At 52.3% G+C, this 26,624-nt stretch overlaps 1 protein-coding gene across 3 annotated transcripts; it reads right to left on the bottom strand.

Moving 5' to 3' along the window:
* On the bottom strand, positions 1 to 25,032 carry HELZ2 (helicase with zinc finger 2). Of its 3 annotated transcripts, XM_066198750.1 has the most exons (20): positions 24,980 to 25,032; positions 19,071 to 20,214; positions 18,777 to 18,960; positions 18,307 to 18,414; positions 17,232 to 17,755; positions 16,263 to 16,895; positions 14,366 to 15,149; positions 13,889 to 13,964; positions 9,086 to 12,596; positions 8,169 to 8,254; positions 7,663 to 7,791; positions 7,265 to 7,432; positions 6,905 to 7,046; positions 6,311 to 6,427; positions 5,742 to 5,934; positions 5,146 to 5,280; positions 4,692 to 4,910; positions 4,278 to 4,434; positions 3,606 to 3,773; positions 1 to 3,145 (listed from the first exon to the last, which is right to left on the bottom strand). In XM_066198750.1, exons 2-20 carry the CDS (start codon positions 20,069 to 20,071, stop codon positions 3,021 to 3,023), a joined length of 8,460 nt encoding a protein of 2,819 aa, XP_066054847.1. In that variant the 5' UTR covers positions 20,072 to 20,214; positions 24,980 to 25,032; the 3' UTR covers positions 1 to 3,020. The 3 variants fall into 3 exon arrangements, with proteins under 3 accessions (XP_066054847.1, XP_066054848.1, XP_066054850.1); XM_066198751.1 differs by lacking the exons at positions 1 to 3,145; positions 3,606 to 3,773; positions 4,278 to 4,434; ... (1 more) ...; positions 5,146 to 5,280; positions 5,742 to 5,934 and having other exon boundaries at positions 6,391 to 6,515; XM_066198753.1 differs by lacking the exons at positions 1 to 3,145; positions 3,606 to 3,773; positions 4,278 to 4,434; ... (5 more) ...; positions 7,265 to 7,432; positions 8,169 to 8,254 and having other exon boundaries at positions 7,671 to 7,791.
* Positions 25,033 to 26,624: the final 1,592 nt, after the last annotated feature.

Genomic DNA, 26,624 nt, shown 5'->3' with positions numbered 1-26,624 from the left:
TAATAAAATTTATTATTTAAATAAATTCAAATCATTTTTACAATTATGGCTTAAATATAAAAAAAGGAATGTTGAGATTCATTCTTATGAACAGTCAAAGCAGATAAAAATATTTGTATCCAAAAGGTCATTTGAGGTTTGCTGCGAGTCACAGACATACAAAAGATAAAAACGTGCCCCATTTCAAGTTCCTCAATTCAGACTTCATGACACTTGACATTTCATTTCTATTTTTAAAAACTCCAACAATTTATTGCAGTAATTTGATTGTCCTACACAGATCTGTCCAAATCCTCAAAAACAGTCCGGCCAGCCTGATGTTGGGCTCACTCCTGGCTGCCTCCACAGGCTCCCCTTGTTTAATTTGTGCTCAAGCTCTAGCTAGGGCTGAGGAAATTAACTTAATGCTGTTGAATGAACTGACATTTGTGTCCTGCACCCATGTGCTTTTGCCATTGACTGTGGAGAACACAGAGCCTGTGACTGGACAGATGCCCTGGGCACCACACTGCCAGGGGATTCCTACTGAGATTACCAAAAGTTTGGCATTTTAAGAATATTCCTTGAACATAAGATTCTTCCAAAAGTAAATTCAAAACTCTGCATGCAAATGAAACCAGGCTAATTTGAACTTTTTTTCCTCTACTGATTTCTATGATTCTCTCCATGAGCATAAGGACAATAACATGATACTCAGCTGTCATTACAGTCTATAAAGAAGTTTAATTGCACTTTCTGCTATCCCTGACTATTGCATGACCAGCTTTCCAAGAACCTGATGACAGCACCAGCAATCCAAGGGCCCAGCCTGGCTGTTACTGCTGCTTGGGTGCATTTCCTAATCACCAGTAATAAAATACATCCTCAGAGGAAAAAAAATAACATGTATATTGTCTTGTAACACCGAGGTGACTAAGCAAAACATTTCATTCTGCCTCCATGGGGTAGAAATAAACAATTTTTTTCCACTAAGGGCAAAAGGAGTTGCTTTATGAGGACTCTCTCCTGGCCAAACCTCCTCCAAGAGTACTGACTAAGCTACTACATCTGGGGTGAGTCTTCTCGTTTGTGTTATATGTATGAAAGAACCCATGGGAGAAACTCTTCATTTACAGGAGATCATGAAAATGAGGCCCACTGGTTCTAAAGGAACCAAGGTGGCTTTGTTAAATGAAGCTGGCACCGTGCTAAAGTAGTTATTCCAACAATTCCAGCATTTTTGAAACTCTCCATAGCATCTCGGAGCTAGATGATTGCATTTTAGTAGTCCACAGAATGATCCCCAGACAATCTTATTTTGGAATTGCAATAATAGTTGCTAATCAGGCTGGTGCAGAACCTTTTAAGACCACAGGCAGGATGATTTCAAAGAGGAAAAATGAATTTTGCACCTTACCAGCTTTCACCAAGCATCTTTAGAATCAGCAGGGGATACTTCCTATGGGTTTTTATCCTCCATGGAATTGCCAGCCATATGCTCACTATTATGCTTCACTAGGACAAGAGCAAGCCTACATGGTCTTTGGAATACAGCTCAAACTCCCCAAAGGCAGACTGCAGGAAGGTAGTTTAAACTAGGAAGAGAACAATGAAACCTCTCCATAGGTTCTGGAGTCAAGTCTAACACAGAGTCATGAGAAGAAACAAAGCGTTAAATAGAGACTTTTCCAGACACAATGCTTTCCTATTGCCATTCCTCCACATGGGAAAGAGCCACGCTGGATTTCAGTTGCAAACAGGACAAAATTCCTCCTGCCATAGCGCTGTGACATCACAGGGATCCACACCACAAGGAAAACTTGTGTGATTGCATCTCAGCTCCATATCCCACATGAACACCTAAGGACAGCCAAGCATGTGGTTTGGGGAGAGCCAAGGCAGGCACTTAATACATTCAGAATTGAGATAAAAGACACCCTCCCATAAAACTGTCATACTTCCAAAAGCAGCTCCATGATTCTCAAAGGGCACCATTCACCACAATACATCTCTACCAGCCACATGTCACTGGATTAAAGCAGCCTCTCTGGTGAACCACAGCTTCCATCTCACAGAAATTTGGCTACAGAAAATATAAAAATACATTATACACATACACTCCTTCACTGCTCTTAAAAACTCAGGCCATAAGGCTGTGAAACAAATTCACAGAGTTAAAAGTTAATAAATTAAAAGCAGCTTTTAAAAAAGTGGGGTAGGAAAGGGAAGAGGGGGGATCAACAGGAGATTTCAAATAAAATTCTGAACAGTTTAAAATGGGCTGACAAATCCCAACATTTCCTGGTAGAGGTCCCCGCTTTTCATTGCCTTTATGCTGGTGAGGACAACCTCCTTTGCACAAAGAACACATAAATCTATTTACAAAATCACCTTGGCCTTGCCGCTGAGATATTTACACGCTCAGAGAACAACATTTTGGCTAGACAAAGAGTGGTGCATGCATCTCTCGTTGCTTTCCTCCTTCACTTAAAAACAAAACAAAACCAAACAAAAAAAAAAGTAAAAAATGAGAAGTCTTAAAAATCTCCTGTCCTTGGATTTAAAATGAGAGGCAGTACTCAGAAGCTTTGGTCCTCCATGGCAAACAGCAGCTTGCTGCACTGCTCCACTGCATGCAGTCATTCCACCCTGATGAATGGACTGAGCATTTGATCCCCGAAGTGCAACTCCGACAGCTGGAGTAAATATTTGGTCCCGCAAACTGCAGCTGCAGTGGCAGGTAGGATGAGGGTTCTGCTGAGCAACTTACAGTTACAAAAATAGTATCATCATCAGTAAAGTCACATGCCCATCATCTATCTCCAATGCCTTTTTGGTTTGCTAGAACTGAAAGTTCCTGCCCAAGATTGCACTGATTAAAAACACCTCAAGGTGCTGAAGCAGATGCTGAAGCTGAGTTGTCATGGTGCAGGAAGCTCCCAGATCTCCGCTGCATTTGGCTCCGTAGGTCATTGAATAATGGAAAGATTTGGTCCTTCCCAAGGCACACATAATGCAGTTCAGGCAGAGAGGGCCCATCCTCACTGGCGGACAGCTGAGGCCCTCCTGACACGAATTTCCTGGGCTGTAGTGCAGCTATTGTGGTGGTAGTAGTGCTGGATCAGTCTCCTCCACAAAGGGTTGCACTCCAGGAGGTACCGGTTCCCTGTGAGCACCGTGATGGGGACAGCAGGTTAGTGGCAAGAAGAGGCTTGGCTGATACCATTTTTATATATGACCTCTAGCTAAGGGGCCTGGGTCACTTGCAGTGACACATCTGTAAAATCCCAGCTCCATTTTCCATTCTGTCATATCTGTAAGCAGCTTCTCTACATATCACAGCCTACATCTGCATGATTAGGAGCAAAATGAGCAGCCAGATTTTTGTTAGGATAGGGCTCTAGCATGAAAGCAGCAGGTCCAAAACAAAAGGTGAGAAAAACTAAATATACTTGCTGTATTCAAGCTGAAAATGAGCCCTGCTTTGCTCAGATTGCCCAGTTTCAAAACCCCAGACTAAAGGGCAGAAGAATAAAGCAAGACCACTTGTACTAATTTGCATCACAACCACTTTATCCAAGAATCCTACTCCCCTAAAGGCTTGTGCATGGTTCAAGGATACCCACCTATGATGCAGAGTCCTTCCTGAGCTCTTGTGATGCCAACATTGACCTGGTTTGGGTCAGTAACAAACCCCAGGTATTTCTTCTGCCAGCTCTTTGTCGGCTTCCTGTCGATCTCAGACCGGGGGCAGGAGCGTACAGTTGACAGGATCACATATCTCCATTCACTTCCTAGAAAGTGGAAGCAAACCAGACTTTCTTAGAAGGAAGCATCTGGCCATTTCTCTATCCCACAGGACACTCATTTCTCTACTGCCCCCCTCTGGGTTTCTTCAGCTTTGGAGGCCTTTGGACTCCTGGTCATTGCTTTCCAAATAAAATAAATGTCTTCTGGCAGTTCTCTAACACCCTTCTCAGATACAGAAGCACAGAATCACAGAATGGTTTTGTTTGGAAGGGACATTCTGTGTTCCAACGTCCCTGACATGGCCAGGGAACCTTTCACTAGAAATCTTCCACTAGACATCCTCCGCCTTCCTGCCTTCAGCAGCCTCACTCTGCTCTAACACTCCAGAGGCTTCCAAAGGATTTATTATAATCACAAATCACCCAGAAATCTGGTCTTCCCTGGCTCAAATGACCCTGGGGTAGGGTTTGCTAGAAGACTGTATCTGTGAGCAGCTCCTCAGGAAGACAGGAGGGACAGACCCAACCCTCCCCCTCCTGTGCCCTCACCTTGACTTTTCATGATGGTGCAGACAGTCACCCCGCGGATGCCCTCCCTCTGTAGGCCCTTGTTGATCTCGGACACCTGGGCGTTGTAGGGGCTCAGGATGGCGATGCTGTCCGGCCGGATGGTGCCATCTAGTGTCAGCTGCTTGGCTATCCTCACCTGGGGACACCAGCGTCCTGCTCACCTGGGAGCGGGGCAGGGGGGAAGAGCCCCCAGCACCCCTCCCCAGGCCAGTGATAGTGCCTGCCTTGGGATCACTCCTACACCTGCCTCTGCCCAGGGGCGTCCTGGTGTGCTCCAGACCAGGGAGGCACCAGGCAGACACTGCTGATCTTTATGTTTTTATCATCTTTCCACAATTCCAGCACAATGCCCTCCCTTCTGCATCCCCAGCAATTCCCCAGGACCCTGCTCACCACTTGTGCCACTTCCTCCAGGTTAGCTTTGGAGTTCTCGTTTCCTTCCTCAGTAGAAACCATGAGGGAGTGCTCCTTCCCTTCCACATGCCCAAAGATGATGGGGCAGCAGTTATTTTCTCTGTGGTGGAGAGCACTGGGTTTCCGAGTAAGCTGAGGACATGTTCTCAGCCGCCTTTCATAGAACTCCTGGGATGGGAACTCGCAGATGCTCTTGTGCTGGCAGAGAAAAGGGGGGAAACTGGGGTGAACAAAACCCAAGGAACTTCTCAGCCTGCAGCATCTTTCTGGGCAGGCTTCACTCACGATGCCATTCTGCTGGAGCTGGCACTGGCATATTCCTAGATATAATCCTGTGTCTAGGAAGGGGAAGCACTAATGGAGACTATCTGATGCTTAAGGCAAGCCTTGATTTTCTGTGATGGAGAGAAGAGAAGCCACTGGAGAGCCTCACCATGCGGTACTGCGTGTCCAGCATCCACGCCTGTCCTTGGTAGCGCTCAAAGAGAGACGTCTCCATGCCAAGACTCTTGCAGATATCATTGTTAACCACCGGCCGAAGCTGTTTGTGATCCCCCAGCAAAACAACCTGGAAGGAAGTGCAGACACCTCAGCTGCGGGGTGGTGGCACTGCAAAGGCCACCAGCTCTTTGACAGGCTGTTTGTACACAGACATTCGGTGCTACTTATTTATGTTATGCTTACAACAACCTCAGCCAAAGACCACATTGGACATGACATAAAGATCCTGTCCTAGATAATGTTTCCATCTGATGGGAGGAAAACAAAGAACTATAGAATTTTAGAATCACGGAATGGTTTGGGTTGGAAGGAACTTTAAAACTCATCCTGTTCCAACCCCCTTCCATGGGCAGGGACACCTTCCACAATCCCAGGTTGCCCCAAGTCCCATCCAACCTGGCAATACCCACCCCATAAAGAAGCACAAACCTTAAAATCCTAACAGATCTTGTAAGCATAGTAAAGGATGGAAAAGGTTTGAGAGCCCTGAGCAGCTGCCCCAGAGACACACCTTGGGCAGGGACATACCTTCTCAGCACGGCGGTGGCATACCAAGGGGATGAGGGTCTCCGGCTCTGTGGACATGGCACACTCGTCGATGATTATCTGCTTGACATTGAGGTGCTCCAGGGAGCTGGCCGATGAGACAGAGCAGGTGCACAGGATGACATCGTGACGCGCCAGCTGATACGAACGACCTTGTAACAACCAACTTTTGTACCTAGTGTGGATGCAGAAAACATCAGGTTGTGCATAAGGGAAACACCTCCACATTCCTCACGCGGGAACCAGGCAGAGGCTGTGCTTTCCCAAATTATAATGGCTTCACCTCCCTCTCCAGGATGAGCTGGTGTTCCCAGAAAAGGGCTTTGGATGGACACTGTAGGAAATGTACTTTGTCCTGAACTCAACAGGGCAGGGAGTCCAGGTGAAGGATTCAAGGGTCACACAGGCAGAATTGGAATTTTGGTCCAGATGGACAACAGCACTAGTGCAGAAGGGATTCACTATTTTGAACACACAGTTTATTAATCTGTGCTACAGAGGTGGCACACAGCCAAAGTCAGCCTCTCTCACCAGGGTCTCCTCTTACTCACTGCTCTATTTCTTCTTCTTTGATCTCCTCTCCCTTCTTCACCCGAGCGTCAAAGTGACAGATGCTCTTCCAGAAGGGGCTGGGCGCCCGCCGGATGCGATGATGCAGGATTATTTCGCTGAATAAAGAGTCAATATATAATAATTTTCCCTCAACACCGAGACCTGAGTGATTTCTTCTACAGTGAAGCAGACCATACCACCTGCCTATGTGGAGAAACACCATTAGCTAAAAAACTCACAGCCAAACTTTCCCATCTTTGTAGACCAAATAATTCAACCTTGAAGACATAAAATACAACTGGCTTTCCTTTAGCAGCTGCAAACAGGGATGAAGACAGAGACGTTCAGGGCTATTCCAAAAGGAGATGAAAACAACTAGGGACTTTTCAACAACTTGCATTTCCTGACTAGGTGCTACATTAGAGTGTACACATTCACTTGAAAAAATTAATTACAGATTAATTAGAAAGCAGGTTAATAGTGCTGCTCTGGAGTGGTGGAATGAACTATCTGCTCTGGTTTGTTCAGCATTACTGATGCAGAGGCCACCTCTCCCCAGCATCCTAGGAGCCTGCAGGGCCATGCCATCCTACCTGAGCTCACGTTTTGGCTTTGCATCCCGTAGGGATTTACGGGAGATGTTCCGGTTGCTCCCTGGGTAGGGGAATTCCATCGTCTCAATGGCCTCCCCATAAACCCTCAGTGGTTTCAGGTCCTTCAGCTTCAGCAGCATCTCTGCAGAAGGAGGGCAGGTCTGCTCAGACAGCACCAGGCACTGGTGATGCTCAGGCTTGTCTCTCCCTGCCCCTCACTCATCATCCCATCTCCACTGGTCCTCGCCCTGCAGTGCAGGGTGTTCTGTAAGGACCAGCCCCACTTTCTGCCCCTCCACACCACGTCTTCTCCCTCCCACCACTACAAGCCACTTTAGGGGCTTAAAGGATGACAGTTACCAGCTACAACATCAACAGATTTGTTGGATGGGCCACAGTACAAGATGCACTTTCTCTTCTTGTCCTTCTCGTCTTCCAAGTATGGTGTTTTGTCCTTCTCAACACTCTCCTCATTCAGTTTATGGAACCAGTAGACAATGTGAGTTCCAACAACGGTCTTCCCTGTGCCTAGAAAAAAAAATGAGTATGCTGAGAACATTTTAACCACAACATTCATGCTCTGGATCAGCATCCAGCTGATCAGCCATGAAATAAAATCAAGAACAGAGGGGACTGCCTTGCACAGCTATAGGTGATGCCAGCCCATGCTCCCTTCTCCTGGCACACTGAGGGTCCTATGGAAAGCAGCAGATCAGCTCTCACCTGCCATTCAGGTGCATTTTGCTGTCTCCCCTTACCTGGTGGGCCTTGAATGAGCATGAAGGATTTTCTTAGAGCATCCAGAACAGCCTGGTTCTGACTCTTGTTAAGTTTCCGGTTGCCAGGGATATCAAAGGATTTTTTCTGCAGGAGTCTGGATGTTGTCACTGTTACAGCAAAGAGCCAAGAAAACAAATTTAAAGAAGGTTACTGAGGACAGCACAGAAGTGATTCAGCAAGAGGGTACAGCAGGTACCTAGTGATGGTGGTCCATTACAAGACCACATGGAAATAATCCTTGTCCCATGCCAAGATACTCTGCCCATGAGCCATCTCCGTGAGTCCTGGGAATGACAATCTCAGCCATGCCAGCTACTAGCAGGGCATCCCAAATTACACAGAACCTCCTCTCATCCCCCTGTCAGGCGAACCTCCTTGTGTGGGAGCATCACCCCTATGGCAAGGGCCCAGAGAAACTGCCAGGGCACATGCCTGGCCAGAAGCAAGTAGCCACAAGGAAAGAAAGGTTAATATTTGCACTTACGTTTTGGAGGAGGTTCGTGGCCAAGGGCAATGCTTTTAGCAAGGTCAGAGGCGTACTTGAGCCTCCAAATTGCTTTTTCTTTCCGTCTGACAGACAAGGAAACATAAGAATGAATGGAATGGAGCATAAAATAGCAAAAGTTGTAATACAGCTTTGCACAACTGTCTTACTTATTTTTTCTCTCTGCTTTGTTGTTGTATTAATTCCTTCCACAAAGAACTTAAACCACAAATAACTTGAACTTATTCTGCCCCTCTACATCTGGGACCATTTCTCAACTGGCTGAAGAGCTGAGCCTGCAAAGATGTTGAGAGCAAGGAACACAACTCCTGTCCCAACTCTGTTTTGTTATGATCCACGCCCTTTTACTGGATTAGCTTCCAATGTTTCCTAAAATTCACAATGCAAAAGGAAGCACATTCTACCCTGAGAATTCTCCAGTATTGGGGGTGCACAGCAGCCTGTTCTGTGTACAAGGAACTGCATACTAGACATCAGTTCTGATTTTAAAAGAGCAGAATTTGCTTTGCAGCAACAACAAAGAGGAATGATTTGGAAATCAGGGAGCTCTTCTGCTAAGCAAACCCCACTCCAGGGCTTCACTTGGTGTTTTATAACACATATTGCAGCAACTCAGTAACATAAGAAGCAGGTGCTCAGGGAAATTTCAGCACCTTCCCCTATCTCCCCATTCTCAGGGAAAACCAGAAGAGCGGGAGACCCTCTGGAAAACAGACCTGAGAAGTGCTGCCACACCCCCCAAAGAGCCACAGCCCAACAGTATGGCCAGTTGGAGTAAGGATAAGGGCAGGTTTTTCAGGGGATCAGCCACAGCAGTGAGGAAAGCCCATGGAGGTGCAGCAGAGGGGTCCCGTGGGAAGCCAGGTTAACCAGAGAACACTGCTGAGTGCGCTTACATGTCTGGCAGCATCTTTGGAATGAGCTCCACTGTGAACTTGGCAGAATTCTGTGAGATCTCCACAGGGATGGTCTCCATAGACATATAGTGGATGTAAAAGTTCACAGTCTGCTGGCTAGACCTGTCTGACTTCTCATCTTCGTTGAACTCCTCCGTGACCCCGTGAGCCACCCAGGTGTAGGTATCAGGATCAACCACAAGTTTGTTTTCTGATTTGCCACTGTCAAGCAAAGACAGGTTCTGGAGGCCATGACTAAGGCATTCCTCATCGCTCTGGGGGCTCTTCGGAAGTTTCAGCCCACCTAAACGAATGCACAGGTAACAGTGGAGGAAGTCCACTTCAATGGAGCAGTCTTTCAACCACATCTTGTTCAGCACAAAGCTCCCTTGCAGCTGTCCTTTGCTTGTCCTTTGCTTTGCCCACTTTATTTTAATATCATGGAGAACAATCGAGTCGTTCTCGGCCACGGCACACGACGCAGACTCCATGGCGCTCATGGGCATCCACACCTTGTTGTATTCTGTCGTGCTCTTGTAACTGTCCTTGGATTGCAGCATGGCGTAGGCTGAGAAGCAGTCGATTGGCTTCTCCATGTGCTGCAGGCAGACATCAAACCCCGGGGTCACACACCACAGCTGCACAAAGGGCACCAGGAAGCCACGGCTGACATCGGTGGTGAGCTGGAACCACAGCGCATCACCAGCGCTCAGCTCCAGGGACAGCTCCATGTAGTGGGAGCAGGAGCTCTTCCGCACCCAGCCTATGTGTCGGTGGTACAGCTCCTTGCTCTGTCGCAGGAGGGATGCGGCCCTGTCAAACTCCTCATTCCTGATGGCCATGAGCACGTCTTGCCACGTCTGGGTACGGAGGAGGGTGACGCTCTTGTCACGGAGGGGTCCTTCCCGCAGGCTCTGCTCCTTTGTCTCTGCAGAGTACATCCTCCTCTTCCAGGTCATCCTGATGCTGTTCCGCTGCTGGATGAACACAGGCTGCTCTATCAGCTGAAGGGACCTGTAGTTAATTCTCTGTGGATCTGGAAGACTCTCCTGGTTCAGGGGAAACAGAGCTTTAAAAAACCTGCTTATCTCTTCGACATCCACCACAAAGGCAATCTTCTGCAGGACTTGGTCCTTCAGCTGGCTGGCCATCTGCAGGGAGTGGGCTTTCTTCTCATATGCCATTGCCTGGCTATTCTTCCTGTTGAAGTCGTGACAGAGAAACTCAATGTCATCTGCAGAATAGATGACAGCCTTCTTGCGGAGCACAGAATGAAGGTGCCGCTGGACCACGACGTCCACGTACCGGCGGATGGGAGAGGAGGCCCAGGTGTAGGAGTCAACATGAAGGGAGTAATGGCCTGCCTTCGACTGGACAGTGGAGTTGGAGCGACAGAAGTAGGAGCGGCTGAGCAGTCTCCTGAACTCCAGGGTCACTGGGGCCAGCTTTGGGTGGATGTCATCAGTGACAACAAGGTCGAGCATCTTCTGGAAGTCATGGGATTTAGCAGCTGACTGCAGGTGCTCCCAGATGGGGCCCAGAAGACTGAACTCCACATTTTTAGGAGAGTCTTGTTCAGGAGGCATTTCTCCCAGGTGATGCAAGAGATGAATGGACAAAGGAATGATGTGGCTGTACTTGTTTTTCATCTGTGACAGCTGTCCAAGACTTGGCTCACACTGACACCGGAGAGGAGTGACATTTCTGGTCACCTCGTGGTTGGTGAGAAACTCAGCCACGAAACTATTGAACATGATCATTAACTCCTCTATCATCTGATGGGACCCCCTGTTACCTGGGGAACTTTCCTCATCCAGCCGGTCATAGAAACAGTCCTCCTGCAGCCGAAACTTCCGATGGATCCTGGAGAAGTGATAAGCCACAGCTATGCAGTCCTCCAGAGTATCAAAACGCAGGGCCCTTGCTGCTCCCTTGTAGCAGTTCTTAATGCAGAGCTCTGCCTCTTCATAGGACAGCTGCCTGTCCGAGCGAATCACGGAGATGGTGAAGATTCCCTTTAACATCTGATCAGTCTCCTTCTCTACGGTGACAAACAAGGAGACCACCCGTCGATCTTTCTGAGGCAGGAGGCTGCAGACATCTTGGCTGATTTTGGGTGGGAACATGCACAGGGGCTCCTGCTTGGGAGCATAGTAGGTGACACCCCGCTTCTTTGCTTCCAGGTCCAAGGCACTGCCTTTGGGAATTATGCCAGCCACATCGGCAATGTGGATCCCAATCTCATAGTGACGCCCAAGATCCCTAACGCTGATAGCATCGTCCAAATCCCTGGCACCTTGTGGGTCAATAGTGAAGGTCATGTAATTCCGACAGTCCTTCAGAGTTTCCTTGGTGAGGTTTATGTTGCTGTTGGAGGAGTATTTGGCTGACTCTCTGGTGACAGCAGCTGGGTATTTGTTCTCCAAACCATACTCCAAGGCAAGGATCTTTAAGCCTTCTTCCAAAGTCAATGCTGTCTGCAGGATCTCTGTTATTATCCCCAAAGGGTAGTAAAACCCTTCCCGCCAGGAGATGACCTGGACACAGAAGAACTGGCACCTCCTTGTCTCCTGGCTGATCTTCTCACAGCTGACCACTCTGTACTTCCCATTGACAAGCCTGCGGATGGGAATGACATTGGGTTTCTCCTTCAGCCCCGGGACGAATATTTTTGTGACAGTGGGATCGATGGGTATCATCACACGGGGATCAAACTCATCCATCATGCAGATGAAGGTCCGTTCCCTATCGGCACGCTTCAGGATGCCCACCACCCTCCCCTGTGGGCGGTGGCTGCTGCTGTCACCTGTGCTGTTCTGCAGGATTTCCACCAGCACCTCATCCCCAGTGAAGGCTGTCCCACAGTTAACTCTGCCTTTGATCTGGATGTTCATAGCAGGGGAGTCATTGAGGGTGAAGGCAGAAGCTCTGTCAAACCCCTCTTTGATCAGCTCACACCTCTTGTACATTTGGGGGTGCATATGCAGGTACTGCTGCATCGTCTGAGAAGAGAAGCTGACATACTCCCACTTGTCTTTCCTCTGGTTTGAACCCTCGGACTTCACGTTCAGCAGCCCTTCATCAGACACTGTCACCAGCATGTTCTTGCTCTCATCCAGGAGCTCCTGGAGGATGGGATCATCGGCATTCATGTTCTCATCCTCAGAGCTCAAGGAGTCTGTGTCACTGTCCTCCTCCTCCCCCTCCAGGCTCCTGCTCCAGCTTTCCTTGTCGCATGCAGCCTGTTTGATCTGAGCCATTGTCAGGTTCTCTGGGAAGATGCTCCCCTTATCGATGCACTGCTGGATGAACCGTTTCCACACTTTGCTGCACTGGCCATGGGAGCACAAGGCCACAGCGTCCCCCACCACAACCACCAGTGACTGAGCTCGGGTCATGATGGTGTTGAGCACTCTGGCCTCGTTGAAGAACTCAAGGTGGTGGGAGGCTGAGACACGCAGGCTCTCAGTGGTGTGGACCGTGCTGATGATTATGACTCGAAACTCACGCCCTGCACCAGAGGGGACAAGGGAAAAGTCACTCAGGAGAACCCAACAGGGATGACCCTGCCTGGCTGCCACCTATTTTTGTCACATGGCCACTGATGTAACCTCGCTTGACTGAAACATGGGGGTCACCTGATGTGGGCAAAGCAGCTCTTGGGGATTGTGAGATCCTCTGTGCATGAACCAGGATGGACATCACAAGGCACCACCACCCACACACACACCAGGGAGGGAAGGAAAGCTTGGAGATGGGACGAGGGCAGAGCACTGGAACAGTGCAGCCATGAGCACCCACAGAGTAGCCCAGTGTGCCCTGTTGCCACCAGCAGCCCCTCCTTGCAAACACGGGAAGAGTTTGCTGTGAATCTCAAATTCCCTGGAGGAACTGAGGGTCTTACAGGAACAAGAGCAGTGATTATTTGCAAGGATCCCTCTCCCCTCGGGAAGAGCTCTGCTGATCACACAACAACCAACAAGAGGCATCTTAGTGATGTCAGAGCTGGGAAGAGGCTGCAAAGAAAGGGTGTGGAGATCACAAACACCCCCTGGGGTCAGTTATTCCCACCACGAGGAGTCCCAGTTGCGCAATAAAAAAAGATAATAAAACCACAGATGAGTCATAAATTAAGTCCTTGAGGACAAAACCAGCCTTATCCCTCTGTTGTCATCCAGAGCAGGAGACTCCTCCTCTAGTGAGCTGTTCTGTGATTGGTACCCATCCTTTCAATTCCCTTCTGTCACTTGCCTTTCTCCCTGGTACTTAGGGCTTCACATGATTCACACATACACAAGTCTCTGAGATGGCACTTACAGGGTTTTTACCCTCCCACAAAGCAACGTCCATATATTTGAAATGAGTTGACAGTTGGGTGCAGATTTAATTCAGTGTGAAATCTTATTCACTCAGAAAAAGACAAAATCAAAGATCTACCAACCAGAAGGGGATGGAAATCAGCCAAAGGAGTTCCAGGCACTCCCTCCTAATCGGTGTTACGTGGACTGGGGTGGTGGCAGAGACACCAAGAGGGCAGGGGAGCTCTGCCTGGCAGCACCTCCCAGAGAGGTATTTTTTCCACAACAGCCAATATTTTGCATTTTAACAAGGAGGGAAATGTAAAAATGTTGGCAACTCCTCTGCTAATGCCCCAGTGTCTCTACTCCCTGCCTGTTATACAGTGGCTGTAGCTGTTATGGACCCTCCTGTCCACCAGCATGACTGCAAAAGCTGTGTATGACTCACGCACAGAAGACCCCAAAATGCAGCCAGGCATGAGGGACAAATGCACAAGACACAAACCTGGCAAATTTTCATAGTTTTCCACCACCACATCTTGTAGCTGCTTTTTCCTCAGCTCTTGTCTTGTTGCAGAAACCTGGTAAGAAAGAGGCACAACTGAACTCAGCTCAGAAATGCCACCCATCAAACACCAGGTCCCTCATTCTGCCCAGCTTTAGGTTCCCCAAATTACTTGAAAGCAGCCACACATCTGGGCTGACTTCAGCCAGAGCTCCCACTGACCTGTCATTAACCTATCTAGAAAATGCTGATAGAAGTGTTTAACTGAGCCATCCCACCATCTCTGCTCCAGCCACCCAGGACACACTACCTAAATAGAGAGTGCCTCAAAAAACCACTGAAGTCACGAGACCCCAGATTTCCTATTTTTACTAGCACAAATAATAACAAATAGATTAAAAGGGTTTTCTTTGGGAGTGTTTAGTCAGCAGTGCAGGCATAGCCTTCTCAGGTGGAATGCAGGTTTCCTCTACGCACCTGCATCCCATGGGAGACCACGCAGATCTTCTTCAGATCCCGGACACCCCACTCATCTGGCCACCTCTGGTAGATCTCCTTCACTTTCTCAACCACTTGTATTATCTCAGAGACGTTTTGCCAAGAAATCATGGAGATATCCCTTTCAGCCACACCAGACACATGGCAGAACACGAGGGGATAAATTTCAGGATGGGGTGGGATGTTCCCACTGGCATGGATAGCATTGCCCTTGCCAATATAGAAGTGCTTGGAGATGAACTCAATAATGCCAGCAGTGGAACGATAATTCTCATTGAAGATGATCCTGCTCTTCATGGCCACCTCATGCCTCTCCTTCTGGTAGAACTGAAAGAGCCGATTCAAGAGGGTGTGATCAGCAGATTGCCCACTCTCAACACTGAACAGCTTTGGGGTTATCTGCATGTGGTCCCCAGCCAGGACAATGCGGGTCTCAAAAGTGGCGTAGGAGAGCGGAACCAAAGCTTCGCACTCCAGCATCTGCGCAGCCTCGTCGATCATGATGTGGGTGAAGTAGCCTCGGGGGACCTTCAAGTCCTTGGATTGCATGGATGTGGTGATAATGATGCGGTGCTTGTCGATCTCGGCCTGCGTGGGGAGGCGGAAGGAGCGCTGGTCTGGCGAGAGGCAGCAGTACATCTGGATGATGGGGTCCGTCATGTTGATGGGCCGGTCGGTGAAGATGATCCGCAGGGGAACAGCCCATGGATGCCCCGTGGTCACATAGTTGTGGAAATACTCCCGGATGTAAATGTCAGCAGCGCTGGAGGGGAACAAAAGGGAAAAGCATCAAGGAATTTGCTGGTGCTGTTCCTAAATTCTGTGAGGCAAAGTTCTCTCTCATCATTCTGCAACACACATCCAGTTTCTCTCCTGGCTCTGGTGACACCACACTTGTCACAGCAGACATTCACAACTGCACAAAGGAACCAGTGCCTACGCAGCCACCAATTCCCAGCCTCTTTCAATAGTATGATTTAAAATAGGAATTGATATTTGAGACTACGACATCTCTTGACACTCTTATGGAAAAATGTGATGTGCCCAGCAAAACCTGTGGCCCTGATGCTGTCCAGGGCCAAGTGACAAGGAGCTCTCCTCTGACAGCAAAGCATCCCCATCCCCAGGTGAGACAAGACCTAGAGGAGAAGCTTCCGTGCAAGCAAACAGCCTGGAACAGGCTAAGATTAGCAGTCACCATCTATTATGCATTAAAAACTGAGGCAGTAACAGCCTGCAGGATCAGATGTGGACACTCTTTTCAGTGTAACTGCTCTAATTTTAACAGTCTTGGCCTGGTTTCTCTGAAAACAGATCCAATGGCATTCAGACCAGATCTGCATTTCCTCTTCCCCAAACTCTCCCTGGAGAAGTCAATAGATTGGCATGTACATAGAGCCAAACAGTCTTCAAGGGCAACTAGAGCACAATATTATCCCAGCATGGTCAGGCAGCAGTTTTCTCCTTCTTGGAGTACACAGTAAAGGCTGGAGAAAACTGTCTCTCCAGCCACACTCCCATTTTATGATGGGGCAGGAATATGTTAAGTGTTCAAGGCCAGGATGGATGGGGCTTGAAGCAACCTGGTCTAGGGGAAGGGTTTGGAACAAGACAAGCTGTAATGTCGTTTCCAACCCGAACCATTCAGGGATTCAGTGAGTCTGCATTGGCTTTTCCACAAAGACTTCCACCCATGCTAGGCTACCTCTCAGCAGAAACTAGAACAGTTTAAGGCAAATTCAATAAAAACTAAATTTATTGCACACTGAGAAAAGGGCAGCTCAGCTCTGGCTCTTACACCCTGGCTCCCCTTCACCCCCTCCAGAGAGCAATGCACTAGCTTGCCCACAGTTCTAGTTGCCTCTTCCCTGCTAACCTGTTTGTGTGAGTGCAGATCAGCACCCGTGTGTTGGGCTGCTTGAGGATCTCCAAGGTGGCCATGGCCAAGGTGAATGTCTTCCCTGTGCCGAAAGGCCCATAGATGAGCAGAGGTGGCACCTGCCGGCTGGTGGTCGGCTGGCCTGTGATGAAGGAGATGGCTTGTTTCTGCTTGCTATTCCCTCTCTGTGGGGACCCAAGAGAGTACGGGATGGAGCAATTGGCAACATCTGGCACAACCAGCTTTTCATCCAACAGGCAGTCCACAGCCTGGTGCCACTGCCGGAACAGCAGCTGGTCTATTTGGAACTGGATCTCCACCTTGTGGGAGGTGTTTGCCTTGAAGTTCAGCTCAGAGCAGCATCTGCTTGGTATCTGTAGCCAGATGGTCTTCTCTGTGGTGGCTTTATGCTCCACAAAAACTTCGTAAACCCGATTGTCCACAGGTGGGTCAAGGGCCAGGAAGGCAGTGGGCACAGACCTGCTCAGCAGGTACCCCTCGTCCGTGTCTGGTGAGAGGTTGTAAGGGGTAGGCACTTCAGCAAACAGCTCCCCAGAGTGAGCAAACTTCGCCCCCATGGAGAGGCTCTGCAGCATGGGGGTCAGCGAGATGACCACACGCAGGTTGAGTCTGAAAGGAAGAAACACCCAAATGAAGAGCAGAGAAAGATCTGTCAATTCCTGAGCCCTCCCCCATGGAAAGGGGATTGCCACCTACACCCAGATAGGGTCTGCCAGCCCCCCAAGCACATACAGGCAGAAACCATGCTTTAGCTAATCCACGGCCACAGGATGAGACCCAGCAAGCCATCCTTCTTGGCAGGTTTCCCGTTTTCTGGGAAGGCACCACAAGACCCAACCCAGAATAGACAGAAGACCCCAGGAGCAGCATGGTCTCAAGAGTCAGCAACAGGTTTGTCGTCCCCAGTGAAGGGAAACCCCGAAAGGGTTCACGCCTGGCACTTACTTGGCAATCAGAGCCTGCTCAGCTTCTTCCTCACGGAAGAGGAAGCTGTGCATCCTCTCCCGATAGTTGAGCCGGGTGATGGGAACGACAGCACTACCCTCACTTTGGTAATCCAGTGCCAGGGCAGGTGGTTTGTACTTTGCCAGCAGAACCACATCTTCATCAGTCTTTGGCACGCTGGGAACGATGATCCGGTTACCCCGATTCCAGCGCACAAAGTTGACGGGGCGGCTGCTCTCCCTGGTGCTGGGGACGTGCTGGGGGGTCTCCCGCCGGCCCACCCTCACCCTGATCTTCTGCATGAGGACGGGGCGCTTCCCAAAGTCAAAGACCACCCACTGCTCGAAGATGCCCAGGGTGCAGCACTCCATGCTGACCTCCACCAGCGCGGTGCGGGGCGAGGAGGACACGGTGGCCACGTGCTCCCCACAAATGTACTGCAAGCCCCGGGAAAGCCCATTCCCCGAGAAGTAGAAGTTGACTCCAGGCTCCCGCTTCAGCAGGGCCACGTGCTGGAGATGCATCTGCCATTGAGGAGAAGACAAGGACATGGTGAGGGTAGCCCATGGGAAGAGCCCAGCAGCTGGTAAGATGCTCCAGCAGCATTTCCTAGAAAAAGCTACTAGAGGAACCAAATACTATGCCAGTCCCACCACAGCTTATTCCTCCAACAATCCCACAGCGATTACTCTAAGGTCTCAGAGAACCTCAGGTTTCAGTTTAATATCAACCAGTGTGCAGTAAATGGGAAATCTACTTTGGAGAAGTAGGCTTCTGCCCCCAACATCCACAAAATCCTGGGCAGGAAAGCAGCTGAAGCATGTTGTTATTTGTGATGGTACAGGGGAGGTGTTGAGAGCAGCCAGGTCTGCCCCAGGACCACTGCACACAACAGGAGACACAGTGGCTGCCCTCCTGCACACAGCCCCAGTGCTGACACCATCTGAGCAGCTCCTGAATACCCAACATGTGTCCTCATTTACACATGCCCAAAACCCCATCCTTCTGACCCTTGCAGAAATAACAACTAAAAAAATTCCCAACCAAACAAAACCCTCCAAAGGCCTGAGCTTACCTGAGAGTGGACCTTGAACCGCCATTGGTATTTCTTCTTCCTGTCCTCCAGCTGCACATGCAGAGGCTGCTCACACACGACTCGGACATCCTCGATGTGCTCAGTCATCTGTGGGGAGGCATGAGAGGAGAGGGACTGAAGGCAGCATCCCAGGAGCACACCTCAGAGCCCTCCACAGTGCTATCTTCATCCTTGCCTTTATGCTACATCTTGCCAAGAAGGATCAAGAGTATATCCTCATATTCTGTCCTCACCCACTACTGCTCCAGGTCCCCATACAGTAGCCTTGGGAAGCAGGAGGACCCATGGCATAGCTCGGGTACCCAAAGCAGGCTCTCAGGTTGCTGTCTCCAAAGAGATGAGGGAAGGAGGATGCCACATCCCCTTTTGCACCCCATTAGGAAGGGGGCAGTGGGCTCCATTCCCAAGCTCACACACCAAAGTGTTCCTGCCACCCACAATTAACTCACAATTAACACCTCGTTGGAGCACATCTTATACTCAGCAAGGAGCCGGTCCTGGTAGGACAAGAGCCCGTCCTTCAGGGCTTGCTTCTTTTTCTTCACAGAAACCTTCACCCTCTGGATCCACTCCTGCAGCTCCTCTTTGGAATGAGCCTTGGTGCAGCTGTTCCCCATTTCACACACCTCTGCTCTGTAGGGAGAGAGGTGTTCCAGGTGCCATCCGTGCCGGGTGGCAGGGGGATCCTCAGGGAGCAGGCAGCTCCCTGCTGTCCCTGCCCTGTTCCCTGTTGGATGCCTTACCTGCTACACAGTGAGAACTTGGTCAGCCCGAGCGGCGGTGCACGGTGGACCCACTGCATGGAGCTGTCAGCCGAGATCATCTGCACGTGTTCGATGGAGGAGCAGTGGTTCTCAAAGCTCTCCTGCGAGCTGCAGGTCACCAGGCAGATGGAGCAGTAGAAGTGCATGGGCGCAGGTGCCGCCGGCTTGCCGTTGGTGCTGCCGGTGGCCACAGACGGCAGCAGGTCGGAGCGCAGCAATCCGTGCTCCCTCTCGGCCTCCCAGACGGCCATCTCCACATCACTGTGGGCGAACTGGCAGCGCTGTGGGCCGTGCCTGCAGGCCCGGCCCCGGGACACAAACCGGCAGTAGTTGAGGGTCTCGATGAACTCGGGGCAGGGCCGGATGGCCGTGTACTGCTGCTTCTTCTGGCTGTCCAGCACTGCGTGCACCAGGAGCGGGTCCCAGGCGTGGTGGGACTCACAGAGCCACCCGCAGCCACCCACTGTGATGCGCTGGGGGCAGCCGAAAAAGCAACGCTTGCAGATCTCCTGGAAGCACCCCCCGAACTCGCTGATGATCTCACTGGCAGCACTGGCAGTGGGTTGGGGGGTGGCAGCAGCGTGGTCCCCCAGCTGCGCCCGCAGCACCGCCGCCTTCAGCCAGCGCCGCTCCAGCTTGTGCTCCCTCTCAAAGTTCCAGACCATGGCCTCCTCCGCGCTCCAGGCGAAGGTGCACTGGTTCTTGTGCCTGCTGCAGCCCATGCCCATCACGTAGTACCTGCAGACGGCGTAGCGCGCCGGATTGGGGAAGCCGGGCTGCCGGGACACCTTCCTCCATGCTGTGCTCCTGCGGCTGCGGCAGCGCGCCAGCAGGATCTCATACATGCACTTGTGCTCCACCTCCCGCGGGTGGTAGGTGATCTCGTTCTCCTTCACACTGCACTTGGAGCAGACCAGGAGCAGCTCCAGCTGCTGCTGGAGGCTGCCCAGTGGCACCTTTGGGCCGTTGGCTGTTGGCATCTTTGGCAGCAGCTTGAGCGGAGCAAAAATTAATGGCAGGAAGATCTCAGAAGGTGATGCCGTGGGGAGGAGGTGCCATGGGGTGAGTGGCCTTGTCCTTGCTCACTGCATACCTGCTGGTCATCGGTGCAAGCTCATGAAGCCTGGCAAAGGAACAAGGAACAAGTGACTTAGCAGGAAACATCAGACAATCCCTGGCTGGGTGCACACAGAGGCACTGGCACAGCCAGGAGCCTCACCCAAGCAACCTTGGTCTTGGCACCCCCTGCCCCAGCTCTGTTCCTCCCACCAGCCCAGGTCCCAGGGGAGTGCTTTGCACAGGAATCAGACTGCAAAATGGTGCTAGTTCCCAGCAGGGCTCAGCCTGGTCCCCGATGTCCCCATAGACCATCAGCATCTACCAGCCAAAGTGGCAAAGCAGTGACTGATCCAGAGGGCCCAGCACAGTCCCCACAGCAGTCACTGATCTCCCACACAGCCACATGATCCAACTTGCTCTTCCTGCTGCCAGCACGTGCCCCACCTTGGGTCCCTCCTGCCAACTTTCTCTTTCTTTGTCCTATTTTCTTCCCTGAGTTGGCCAGGCAGCCCCACACCGAGCAGGAGGAACCCAGCTCCAGCCTCTCAGCCCATCTGCTCCGTAGCACAAACGATTAATTGGAATTAATTAATGAAGCAACCACCCTCTTTGCTCCTGGGATGCAGCACCCAAGGCCGGGAGATGGGCATGCTGGAACAGGGGCCTGCCGGCATCTCTCCAGCTGACAGCTCTGTAAACATCCGGCTGGGAGAGCTCGGCCCTGGTGGCCAGGAGGGCAACTCACAGCTCACTGCCCTCTCCAGCCACCACCTCCAGCATTTGCCATCAGTTTCCTGGGCAACCAGAGGCCAGGAGCATCCCTGGGAATGATGCCACAGGGTTTTGTGGCTGGGCCACGTGGTCAGGGTGAAGGGAACATGCCCGGGCACATCTGTGGGCAGGGTGTGCTGCCAAGAAAAGCCACCGGCCTCGTGCCGAGCACCCAACTCGGTTTCCTGGCCAGCAGCCACCACAGACTGGCTCTCTGGCAATACCAGGGAAGTGCAGGATTTCCGTCTGAGGTCCAGTGGACAACGAAGTAGGAAGGCAAACCTTGCATTGCTTCTGCATTTTTAATTAAGAATCCTTTCCTCTCTTCTGGGATAAACAGGGTGCTGTGCAAAGTGGGCAGGGAGTGCTGATGCTGCTCCTCCAGCTGGAGCTTCAGACAACAAACACCAAGCTGGAAGTGGCTGGAGCATCACCCACATTCCCAGCCTACCCTTAAAGAGCTCCTCACCTCCCATCCCAGTGTCACAGCATCCACCTGCTGCTGAGCCATGAAGGAGTCATGTAATCCTACTTCTCTGTGTGCATCAGGTCAGACGCGTGCTCGGTGGATAAACACCCGCTCGGTTTATCTCTCAAAGCCTGGCAGCAAGCCTGGCGCTGGGCAGAGCTGCAGGTTTCCGTTTCGGGAAGCTGTGGGATGCTGTGGCAGACTCCCACGCCAGTGCTGGCTTGATTTGGGTCACTGTGCCATGCCACTGTGCCATGCCACGAGCTCTGCATCCAGAGCATCCAGAGCTAAATCACCCAGACTTAGCTCTGTGACTTCACTTCCTAATGTTTACTTGAAGCACTCAGTGCAGGCTGGCACTGAAAGAAGAGCAGTGACCCCCAGCTGGCTGGGGCCAGCAGACAGCCAGGGTATTCCTATCCTCTGGCTGTAACAAGGCCATGGTCATTGGAATAAAACTTTCTGCAGTCCAGGGGTCAAGAGCTTTTTGTTTGTTCTGGTTCTTCCACAAAAAAAGAAAAATTGGAGTGACAGCTGAGATTCTGGTGCTGCCTGATTTCTGCCTGATGCAAATAAAATGCTTTGCACTGAAATGAAATAATTTGGAAAAATTTGAAAATAAACACCTATAAGAGGGGAGGGGGAGTGGAACAATCTGTCTCATGCCCAAGGGCATCAAGGGATGCTCCTCCGATTCCCAGCAAGACAGGAAAGGCAGCACGGTGCTGGTGGGGGCTGCAGATCCCCTGGAGCTGCTCCTGTCAAACTACACTAGGCTGTGAGTACTCAGACCCTGGGAACCAGGCAGAAGCCTGCGGAGACACAGCCTGCTCCGAGGGCTCCACTGCAGGAGGGAAAAACCCTGCACCCTTTGGGGGTCAAAATCCCTCCTTTTGAGCCTGGGGAGACTGTTTGCTCGAAGAGAGCATTCCCACTCGGCTTTCCCCGGGAGATCAGGGATGGACTGGAGCTAAGCGGGACCCCAGGGCAGAGGGAGTGTCCCTCGCGACCGCAGGTTCAGCTTGCCCCGGGACCTCGGCACAGGGCAGGGGGACACGGAGGGCGCCGGTGGCAGCGCGGGGCCGGCGGGGCCGGGCTGTTCCCGAATCTCCACAGCGGGAACGCCCGGAGCGGGACACAGGTCACGCTCAGCTGCCGAGAGCCTTTCAGCTCCTTTGAAGCTGGCGAGGGCGGCACGTTCCCAGTGGAACTGACATCTGCAGTTTCGGGAACTCTTTGGTATCCCTCCGATAGCAGTTCGACCTTCCTTCCTCTGGAAGTCTCCGCCTCCGGCCGAGCCCTCCTGGGAAAGGCACTCGAGCTCAGGGTTTGTGCGACATCTGTGCAACACTGTAACTGGTGAAAACTCCAGTAGACCTCAGTTATATGCACGGGAGAGAAAGAAATCTGATCGCTGGCATTCGGCTCCGTGCAGAGGGAGCCGAACTTCCCGGTCCCGGCACGTCCACAGCCGCAGAGCTCATGGGAGACGCGGTCCTGCAGCACTGCCGGCACCGACCCACCCGGTTAAACGCTTAAGAACTGCCCATAAAGACCGTGCAGGACAGCCAGGGTGCCGCTGGAATTCATGCCTGGGCAGGGCATCCCAGCTGGAAAAAGCTAAGAGGGAATATTCCACCTTTAAAGGGGTCAATTCCCCTGCTGTTTATTTTTTTAAGAAGGCATTTGATTTTGAGCAAACTGCCAGAACATGCTCTGGGTCTGGGAGGTGGGAGGGAAGAGGAAGGGGAAGTGCAAACCCCGCTCCAAGTCTCTGCACAGCACTAGTGCTGACGCCAAATTAAAGCTTGTTTCTCTCTACAGCACTCTTATACTAGGAAAAAAAAATGCTAAGGGAACTTTTGCAATCCAAGCTTGGGTGGAGGGAAGACACAAGACATGAGGAAGCTCAGGGAGGTGTGCCCCAAGACAGCTGTCCCACTGGGAACAACACTGATGTCAACAGAGCAAAATCCAAATGCTTCAGGGAAGGTAAGAGCGCATGGGGAGTGGATGGGGAGCAGTATTTACCAGCAAGCCACAGGCCATGATTTACAAGCTGAATTTTGTATATTTCAAGAAAAACAACCTTTTTTACACTGATCCTGAAAAGCTCAGCCTGACATTTAAAGCCACTCACATCCTGCTGATGGGTGACAAATCACCAAAACAGACAGAGACTGGCTTATTGTACCCTCCGCTCCACTTGGGCGAGTTCTGCCTCTCCCAGGCACCAACAACGCCCCACGCAACCTCTGCCCAGCTCTGGTTCAGCCTTGCCACAAACCAAACCCAAACAGAGCACACTCTGGCCTTGCTGATGGCATTTCCTCCATGCTCAGGAAGATGCTTTGGGTCAGGGCCGGGCCACGCTGTGTCCAAGCGTCGTCCCTGGCAGGCGCCTTGCAGGGCAGGGCTGCAGCCAGAGATAATCACATTTCCCTGGAAATGGCGAGGGGAAGCACGGCTGTGGTAGAGAAATGCTCATCGTGCCCCTGCATCCCGATGCTCTGCACCCATCCTATCCCACCAGGAGGAAGGCAGCCCTTCTCTGAGCTCTTGGCTTTGTTAATTATTGACAGAACATTAGGCAACGTGCTACGCTGGTGTAAGCCAAGTGCCCCTCGATCAGAGCAAGTGACGTGGATCAGTGTTGGGAGAGGATGGGGACAGGGGACCATGTGCCTCGGGTGGCTGCAGCCCCACATCCCGGTTACCAGACCTAGCCAAGCACTGGCCCTTGGAAGTTTTTCTACAGCTACAAGCAGCACTCAGAGCAAAAGTGCAAGATCTTCCCAGCATCTCCAGCACCCCACCAGCGATCAGTGCAGCCGGGCTGGCCGGGAGGGTTTGGAAACAGTGGAAGGGGGGCTGCCTGACAGATGCTGGCCAGTGCCCCCCCCCACCACATGCAGTCCTCCTGGCTGTACCGAAACCGCATGCCTCTGGAATCTCTCTCCAGTGCAAAAACAGCCTCCAAAGTTCTTGGCGCCCCCTTTTCCCAGCCTTTTTCAACCAGACAGCTCACTCCACATCCCACTCAAGAGCTGGCACTACCAGCCTGGCTGCTGCGTGGCAGCCGCGACACCACTGCCCGAGTGTGTGTGCAGGCACAGACCCTCCAGTTTGTGCAGAGTCCCGAGACACGTGGACCCCAAGATGCTGCATTTGCTTTTATGCAACTGTAAGAAGTTCACCGGGAGCTCCCAGATGCCATCCCCGGAGTTCAGAGGCGGCAGCAGGGTTAAAACATCGCGGTCGGGGATCGCTCACCGAAGGCAGCACTGTGGACCCCCGGAGTTCTCCCCACCCTCCAGACAGGGCTTTGCACCTAAAAACCTGCACTCTGGCTATGACCCTCCTCTCCCGAACGCATCCCAGCCCAGGCACGGACGCTGCGAGCCGGGGCGGGGGCTGAGCGGGATGCCCGCCCCGCACGCCCTGCAGCATCCCGCACGCCTTGCAGCACCCCCACGGCTCCCTGCGGGGCTACCGGGGGCACCCTCGGTCCTGCAGCCCCCCAGGGCGCTCCGCTGACCGCCCATCCCCGGAGTTCCCCCACCCCCGGAACGCGCCCCGCCGCTCTCACCGCCGCCGCCGCCGCCGGGGTGGGGGGACCCGCGGGGAGCCGGGGACTCGCCGCCGGCGGCAGTTTCGCTTCTCGGGCCTCCCTGCATTCAAACCGGGGCCGGACTTCGCGGAAATTGCATCACTGCGGCCCCGCCCCACCCCGCCCGCCGGCACCGGGGGGAGCAGGAGCCGGCACGGGCATCGGGCGGGCACCGGGCATGGGGGGATCGGCACCGGCACCGACGAGAGCCCCGGCGGGCACCGGGACCGTCACTAGGAGGGGGGAGCCGGCACCGGACAAGAGGGACAGGCGGTGCGGTGGGGGGACCGGCACCAGGGGGAAGGGGCACCAAAGGGAGCGGGCACCAGCATCCAGGGCAGCAGGAGCCGGTACCGGTAGCGGCACCGGCGGGACAGCACCACCCGCATCGCGCAGCGAGCAGGACGGGCGCTCCTGGGGGTACCAGCCTCACACCCCGGTCCCGTCCCAGCACCGCATCCCCGCGCTTCGGGGCCCGAGTCTCCCCCCGGTCCCGTCCCCCCAAGTGCAGAGGGGCCGCCCCCGGGGGCGCTGCTCACCCGCAGCAGGTCCGGATTCCCCGCGCTCAGATTCAGTCCAGAGACGGGAGCGGCGGCACCGGAGTTTTAAGTGAATATTGAGCGGCAGCCCCGGTCCTCAGCCCGGCCCCCCAGCAGCCTCCTTTTTAACGGGCTCGGGGAGGCGGAGGTAGGGGGAGTAGGGCGCTGCTCTCCTTTCTGTTCATCATCACTTTCGTTTTCCGTTCCGTTCTACTAGCGCGATGCACCCGCTGCAGAGCTCAGCCTCGAGCCAAAACCAAACTTAAACCCCAAATCGACCCCCGGCAGCAGCCGAGTCTCATTTGTATCGTGTTTCCTGGGGCAGCACAGACAGCCAGGGGGCAAGACCCCGCACCCCAGTTTGTGGGCACGTGTTACCACACAAGCACCATCAGCTGATGCTCAGCGCCCGAGGAGTGAGGGTTCCTCAGCACCCGGGCTGTGGAGCCCCTTCTCAGCCCCTTCGCTCCTCATCAAACCCATCCCACAACAGCTCAGCACCTCATCTCAGCAGAGGCCGTGCCCTCCCCCTGAGCGGTTTGGTGATGGGCCAAATTTGTGGATAATACACACAGAACCAACGAACCCTGGCACCCGATATGACGCCAAGACACCACCCAAGCAAAATCCTAGGAAGCTTCTCTAAGAGCCCCAGCCCCAGGAACCCACCACAGCAGCCACATCTCACCAGCCTGGACACAAGGCTTCAGGAAGTCCTGACCTGTAAAGCAGGTGCTGTGCACAAGACTGCGGTCAAGCCCCAGCATTCCCACTTAATGGAATTATCTTCATGCCAGAACCCAGCTGCAAGCCCTGGGAACAACCAGGGGAAACTAACACACCTCCAGCTACAAGTGGCTGTAAAAAATCACAGGCACCAGAGGCAAAGTGTCCCTGCTGACAGGGGCGCTGTTCAATCCTTCCATCGACTGATGGGCACGTCGTGCGTGGTGGTGACACCTCAATACAAAGTCAGCCTTAGCAACAAAAGAAAAGTTTTTCCTCAAAGCAAGTGGGAGGAGGGATCACAGAGCCAGCCTATGGGGCTGGCCGGCACTGAAGCAAGGAGGAAGGAAGGGCAGAGA

This window comes from Chamaea fasciata, unplaced genomic scaffold, assembly GCF_029207755.1.
Source record: "Chamaea fasciata isolate MVZ Bird 193981 ecotype frontalis unplaced genomic scaffold, bChaFas1.0.hap1 SCAF_17, whole genome shotgun sequence".
NCBI classification, from domain to species: domain Eukaryota; kingdom Metazoa; phylum Chordata; class Aves; order Passeriformes; family Sylviidae; genus Chamaea; species Chamaea fasciata.
The sequence above is the reverse complement of the archived record's forward strand: the minus strand, read 5'-3'. Positions and strand labels throughout refer to the sequence as shown.